An 8,211-nucleotide genomic window follows, 5' to 3' on the forward strand; every position below is an offset into this window, starting at 1 on the left:
ATTTATTGAGATTGAATTTTTTTATTGATCGAGATTTTTTGTATAAAGATTGCAAACGTGAATTTGAACGGAAATTCCTGTATTAAGATTTTGGTTATTTAACATATATGGATGGTCAGACATAGATTGACGGGGAGGTTTGAGGCTCATCTATGGGATAAAGATTCTTGGAATAACAAGAAAACCAAGAAAGGAAGACAAGGTGAAATCTTTTTCATTTTACCACAACTGAACTATTAATTCGATCTTCTTTAATTTCATTTTTATGAAAAAAGGAGATCTGTAATCATTCTTTAGTTACTATCGTATTGTATTATTGTATTTTGTAATGATTACTTTTCTTTTCTAATCATGTGCTTTTTATCATCTCTCGCCCTGCCAACTTCTGGTCTACTTAGTTTATCTAGGTACGTTTTCCTTCAACTTTTTATTCAATATTCAATATTTATGAATCTATATACGTAAGTTATTCTTTAAAATAAAGGTTATTTCAATTTTATCAAATAAGTACATATGTTTTTAATTTAGTTACAACTAATAAGTCGTATGTTCATATATGCAAATACATATTGCAGGCGCATATGAAAATGAAGAGTCTGCAGCGCATGCTTACGATCTTGCTGCCCTCAAATATTGGGGTCTCACTACTATACTCAATTTTCCGGTGCGTAACTAGTGAAATATCTTTTAATTTATAAATTTTAGTCCAATTCATAAAATTGTATTGATATATATTATATATAATATAAAAAATTACAGGTGGAGTTATACGAAAAAGAGATTAAAGAAATGAAAAGCTCAACAAATGAAGAGATTGTAGCTACTCTAAAGAGAAAAAGCAATGGATTTTCACGGGGAGTTTCGAAATACAGAGGAGTGGCCAGGTAATATCTTTAAAAAGTTGATTGAATAATATTTTCATGAATCATTTGAATTTTAATTAAGCTATACACTAAAAATTAAAATGAATATGTTTTTATACAGTATGCCCCAGGAAAAACACCCATTGTAGACAAAAATGATATGGATCCCGTTTGGCATCTAAAATTTGTTACAAATAAATAATTTTTTATTGAAAATTAAGTATGACCAATAAATCCATTACTACTTTCGCTCTGATTACATTAGTATCGCATCATCACTAATTTTTTTATTTTTTTTTACTATTTTTGAATATTCATCATTCATTATTTTTGCATGTATGCCTCACTTAATGTTGTTTCATAGAAAATAAAACTTTTTAGTTTATAGAAATAATTTTTGGGAAAACATAAACTATATATTATTTGATTCTTACGCCCTTGATCATTTTATTATTTATGAATGTATTTTATCTAAACATATTAACTAATTTATAATATATATTATTATCTAAATATATTGACAAATTTTTCTTGCAATTTATCAAACAAAATAAGTATATTATAAAAAATTTTGATTAGTATATTTGAGAAAATTATAACTTAGTTTAAACAACAAAATTTTGAAGTTGAATGATTATGTAGGCACCATTCCAGCACTCGATGGGAGGCTCGAATTGGGCAGATGGAAAAGAAAAAGTACATGTATTTGGGAACTTTCGGTATGTAATCCTTACACTATATATTTATCATTTTTGATATGCATATGCTTTGCATATTTTCTAAATAGATATGGTTTTTATGTATGTTTACGAATTTCAAGTTTAAACTATACAAAAGGAATGAGAACTTGTTTAAACTCACATTTACATCTTTAGACTAGTCGATCCATATCACTAATTTAAATTTTATAAATGTAACAAAATTGAGAATGACAACTTAATATATAAGATAAAAAAATTAGATGGAAAAGGAAAAAAATAATTTTAAAACATAACTATTCATTTGTTACGAGGTCAACGAGTGACAGTGAATCATACTAACTGTATAACTTTAAGTCACTCAAAAATTGATATAAAAAATACAACACATTAGCACCACAAAATAATAAAATACAACAAATTTATAAAACTTGTAACCCCCTTTGCGATAAACTTGTATATGAAAAGATCATTTCATTTATCTTGTATTTATATTTTTCTAGTGTTACTAATATCAATTTATATGACACTTAAGATTTTATCAACAATATATATTGACATATATGATAAATGTGTATAATATATGATTACTAAATTCAGATATGACTCGAATAAGATGTTAGTATGATCAATACCTTCAAATAATATTATTATCCATAATTTTCTACACCGTATACCTGATCCTGAATTCTTTATCAACACATCATTGTTAAACTTATTTCATTCATGCTAATAATATGTTATTATGGTTGAAGAACAAAATATGAGTCTTGTTAAATTATCATATTTCCTAAAATTTCAAGACGATATAAGAAAATCTATTTAACTTTTTTGATGATGAAAAACTAATTAATTGAATCATATAGTACAAAACAAATTTATTATTATATATTATAATTGTTTACAATATTACGGAGCTCACGATCATTTTACACAAAGTTATCCTATAAATAATAACCTTCATAATTTGTTAATCATAACATGTTTAACAATGTAAAAAAATATTTACCAATATAAGCCATGACGAATAGGCGAAGATCTTTTCTTATTATATCAATAAATCGTCAAAAGTTATTGTTTTAGTTTTATGGTTATGTATTTATTTTTTTGTATAATTTTATTAAAATTTGGAGCTAATTTGTATTTAAAAATATACAATTTTTAATAACTAAAGTTTTTTTTTGAAATACTTTGACAACTTTTACTTTTGATTAATTCTTTAAGGTTCTCAAGAAGAAGCAGCTATTGCATATGACAAGGCTGCAATTAAGCTCAAAGGGCCTAAAGCAGTAACCAACTTTGATATCAGTACATATGAGGACTTCTTAAAACAAGACCATCCACATGAACAAGACACTCCTCAAGGGACTAATGATGAGAAACAAAAAGATGAACAACACAATCATTCTTTAGACGAGCTGGGAATACGAGCTGATGAAATTAATGCGTTACCTCAGATAGAAAAAGGCCTCAACAATCCGGTCATAAATGAAGATGAAATGATGGATATTAAAAATGTTTGTGGTAATGAAGTTGAGCAACCTTGGAGTCCATGTTTGAATTTAGATGAATTCTTTAAGCTAAATGTTCCCGAAGATGGTCTGCGTGAAAAGCCTGGTGAGTTGGAACCATTTTTTACTGATGAACCACTATTTGGAACCTTTGATTTTAATCAATATGGAATCTTGGACGACAATATCATGCAATATAAATTTGTAGATCAATATTGTAATCTCAACAAAGATATAACACCTAGCAAAGAGTATCGCACTAGCGATGCGGCTACTGATTTTGTTGTAGGAGAAGCAAAAGAAAAAGATAATGCATTTTTCATGTTAGACGACAAAGGATGCAGCGCTCAAGAGCCAAGCATGTTAGTGAAAGAGCAAATGAGCAAAAGTGATTCTTATCGGTCTTCTCCATCACCATCAACTACTTCGACCCATTATTTTTTTTAAATAAATTAGTATGCTCCAGAAGTTAAACGTTTGCGAATATTAAGTTGGTTCTTTTCTTGTGTATGCTTAAGATGGCATTTTATTTAGGGGTTTTCATTATTATAAACTTCAACATTGTTTTATCTAGAATGACTATACTTTGTTTGGTTATGCAATGTTAATTAAAGACATATGCACAAGTACGAACACACACACATGCACACATAAAATAGATAAATGAATCATTTATTAAAATAGGTTTGTCGATAAATAGAACATATGAAATCAATGTATTAAGAATGTTTAAGCAGGTCAAATCAATACACACACTCTCGTATATGCCTCTACTAAAATTATATATAAAATCTGTTAGGTCCCAATTTGTTTGTAGAAGGGGGGGTTGAATGCAAACAATACCGTTTAATCGAATAAAATATGGAATAAAATTGTGAAACAAAATTCAAGTTAAATAAAACTTTTATTAAACTTGAAAGGTGTTACAACTACGGTATCGGTTACAAGGGATTAATCTCAAATCAATTATTACAAATCTAGAATAAATTCGACATGAACTTTTTCTATTTTTGTAATTAAAAGATCAAATGCTAAATGCGATTTGAGATTAAGTTCTAGGGATTTTAATCCGCTAGATTGATACACAAGAACAAGATAAGTATTTCTAGTTGATTGGATTTAACTTTACAATCTAGAAATTGATCTTGAAGTTGCAGAAGAGATGTAATATTTTTCTGCTCCTTTTTCTTTTTGTTCTTGAGTATGTTCTGTTTGATTGCTTTTTGTGAGTATTTTTGAATTGGATGCTTCTGCTTCTTTTAATCAACACAGCCGAGATTAATGAACTGGTATGACAATCCTTTGTCCAATAAGACTTTCGGTGTGACAATCTTTAGAGCTAGCAAGACAATTAAAATGAACTAGCAAGACTTTCGGTATGACAATCAATTGTCATACCGATTGTCATAGTAGTACAAATGAAATTGTCTTACTGAATTAATAAGTGATTTTAATCTAAATAATAATTCCATCAAGACAGTCAACTGAATTAGCATGACTTTCGGTATGACAATCAATTGTCATACTGATTGTCATACTAGTACAATTAGTTCTCTTTTTAGAATTAAAACAGATTTTAACCAATTAAAATTCTGTAAATCCTTAATATTAATTCTAAATTAATTAATCAATTTAATTCAATTAATCAATAAATTAATCCTTGCAGATATAATTTATTTTCTTAATTAAATTATATGACTTAATTAATTAATAGAGAATTAATACTAACCCTGAGCAGCATCCATTCTTCTGACAATCTTCTGAAAGTCACTGAGACTTATGAATCAATTCCGCCACTTCAATGCTGACACTCGATGTACTGTCTGGTTCATGAGTGACTAACTTTGGTGACATTTCTTCATGTCTTGACTTTGATATTCTGATTGAATCCTTGTAATAAATGATACCTTGACGAGATCTCTGTCACTTGATTAAATCCACGATCTTGATTTATATCACTGAGGCATGATCAAATTCTTGAACTTCTTCCAGTGAATCTTCAAGTCTGCAGATGAACAATGTTTCTTTATTCTTTGACAGATGTTACATTGTGAGATCTCTCTGATGATTAATCCACTATTTACTTATTACATTCTTATTTGAGTTGAGTTAAATACTCGAATAAACGAGTAGGCTATGACATATGCCTTTCAATCTCCCCCTATTTGCTTGTTAGACAATAACAACAAATACCTAGAGGATAACTCAACTAACAAATAAGAAAAAGATATAAACAGTAATGTAAAGTAAATAGCAGAAAAGTTCTGGATTATATTTAACATTTTCCAGATTCCAAATGAAATTTACAAGTGAATACAAGATAGATGTTCCTCTAGCCTGAACATATAACTACATTAGACTATCTTGATTCATAAAGCTCTAATCATATTACATTGAGTTTGAGCTAATTGACTTCAGTTGTCTTCTCTTCTGACTTCACCTTCTTCTAAATCTTGAAGCAATTCCTTGTCAAAGACACGATCCTTTTCTGAAGTGAAGCTTGCAGGTCTGACTGGTTGAACTCCAACTGACTTCAGCTTATTCTTGAGTTGATTGTACCTTTTAACATTCTTTTCACAATAAGCTTGAATCAAGTCAGCAGCTTGAGTCTTCAACATGGATGAATATCCAGCAGTTCTCAAATGATGTTCCATCCAGACCAGATGCTTAACTGAGTAGTCTTTAAGAGATTGTACATCTAGCTGACAGATTTGAAGACAATCAGACTTAAAGAATCTCACCTGATGAGGATTGTTGACCACTTGAGGATTAGCCCTGCTGGCAAACTCTTTAAGCCTTTCTCGAAGAACTTCATTCAATTCTGAGCTTCTTTTGACTTTGTCTAAAAGAACCCAAATCTCTGACAAAGAACGATTCTCAAATAGATGAAGTGACACCTTGAATGATCCTTCACTCTGACAATATACAAAAATGCTCATCTCATCTAGGGATCTATCAAAAGCAGCTGTGATCCTTGAGACTTCAGTCTTGATAGCATTCATGTACATGTCATTGTTAGGATTTGAGATTTCCAGCTTGTCAAGAAGATGTAAGAACTGCCTATCATTGTTAGTGCTCAGCTGAGGCATATCGAGTACTCTCCTAGCTTCATCCCATTTTTCACCAATCTTTAGTCTGACATCTTTTCTCCTTTCTTGAGCCTTAATGTCATGAAGACGTTGCTTTTGAAGAGTTTCTGTTCTTTGTATGTCTTTCCTCCTGTCAATGATCTGAGAGACCTTCTTGAGTTCAGCTTCTTTTCTTTTCATCTCTGACTGCTCCTTCTGAAATTCTTTCTCAAACATAGGATCCACTGTATCTTCCTCTTCCCAATCTTCAAAATCACTTTCCTCTTCAGCTTCAAATAACCCATCTTTATCTTCCTGAACTGGTTCAGTGGGAATGTCAAAAATATCAAAGTCATCATGTTCTCCACTGTAGTAGACATCATCAGCCTTTCCTTTGTTTCCAGCAGAGGTATCTTTTTCTTTCCCTTTGGCACTACTTCCTTTCTTCTCCCCCTTAGTTGAGGGATCCTCTTCTGATCTTCCTTTGGAACCTCCATCACCTCCAGAGCCTGATCCTCCACCAGACGGTCCTTCAAAATAAGTTCTTTGTTCTTCATTAGGGCAATGAGAATTCTTGATCATGTAATATAGGTGCTTCATCCCTTCATTGAGATGTTCCATGCCCGTCTCTATCTTTAAAAATCTTGAGGAGTCCAGTGAATGATTCATCTCAACGAGGTCTTCAAGAGAAGTCATTCTTGTATCTAGAGAGCAGAAGTTGGATATGTCATCAGCTGATAAAGTTGGAGTGTCCTGAATAGAATTGAGCTTTGGTATTACAGTGGTCTTTAGATCTGAGATGTCATTTCTTATGATTGCAAGCTGATTGTTGACAGAGGTGGAAGAAGAAGACCGTTCAACCACTTGTGCTTTGAATGCTTGAGCTTCAGCTTGGCTTTTAGCAAGTTCTTCTTTTAGGGCAGCAATCTGAGCTAACAGGTTTACAGTATCAGTGTCTGTGTGTGATCTCACCTGAATTTCACTCGTGTTTGGTTCACTCACCTCACGTGCATGTGTTTCTCTCAATATAATTGCTCGTGAGGAGTCTTCCTGTTGCTGTTCTTCTGTACCTGCATTAAAAATCACCCTAGCCTCTTCAAGAGAGGTCAGTGGTGGTGCAATGGGAATTCGCGAGTCCCGATCCTCAGTCAATACTATCAAATCTTTTGGAATAGATGTCTGAATTGCTTCAGGGATAGATTGACCGAGTTGCCCTCCACTTTCTCCAGATAAATCTACGAGTGGAGAATCCCATAAGGGAGCCAGAGGTGTTGGATCTGGGAGGGGAGAAAATGACTCTATTAAAGATGGCGGAGAGTCAGATTTTCCCTCTGAAGCATGTGACTGCTCTTCTGCCGTAACTATGGCAGGCACTGTAACCGACTCTACGTGCACTCCTCGCTGTGTGTCCTGAGTATGATCTGGGGAAGTGTATGGTTCCATTGTGAGTAATGGAATTGTGCCTGACTCAGTACAAGATGCCATGGCCCTATGGCGAATTTCAATAGATGCATCCTGTTGAGAGAATGCCTCTAGTAACTGTTCATTGGCCATTTCAAAGTCCATGTCCTGTTGGGAGGACAAGGATGGGCTTTCAGATGCCTCATAATATGTTCTTCTTTTCTTAGGAGGAGGCAGAGCTGAGGGTTCACTCATATTTAGCAATGTACTACTTCCTAGTAATCTCCTGGGTAACATTTTAGACAGTGGGGGAGAGGTTGAGATAGAATGTGACTCTGTGTTTGGCTTTATGACCTGGGATTGAAGCTGTGGTTCTACAACTTCATGGTCAGCCCTATCAACCACTGGGGGTCTTTCAACAGAAGTAGAAAGGGAGTGAGAGTGAGAAATTGTTAGATATATTTGATAATGGCTGGTAATATGTTTTATGTTTAGATTTCAGATCTTATTTGAACAGAACAAATCAGTACTTAACTGATCAGTACTTATACTGGAAAGTCAGAACTTAAGGGATATCAGTACTTATTCATCAGGAGATAGATATCAGAACTTAAGTGCTGAAGGATGATCAGATAGAGGACAGTAGCTGATTAAAGTTAGAATGATCAAG

At 32.5% G+C, this 8,211-nt stretch overlaps 1 protein-coding gene across 1 annotated transcript; it reads left to right on the forward strand.

Annotated features, from left to right (window-relative positions):
• Positions 1 to 367: 367 nt before the first annotated feature.
• On the forward strand, positions 368 to 3,549 carry LOC141665497 (uncharacterized; the record flags this gene model as incomplete). The annotated part of the gene is made up of 5 exons (XM_074471484.1): positions 368 to 407; positions 576 to 664; positions 760 to 884; positions 1,506 to 1,582; positions 2,786 to 3,549. Coding segments are annotated over 5 exons (1,065 nt in total), but the record flags the coding sequence as incomplete, so codon positions are not given.
• Positions 3,550 to 8,211: the final 4,662 nt, after the last annotated feature.

The sequence above is a fragment of the Apium graveolens genome, chromosome 6, assembly GCF_009905375.1.
Source record: "Apium graveolens cultivar Ventura chromosome 6, ASM990537v1, whole genome shotgun sequence".
In the NCBI taxonomy this organism is placed as follows: Eukaryota; Viridiplantae; Streptophyta; class Magnoliopsida; order Apiales; family Apiaceae; genus Apium; species Apium graveolens.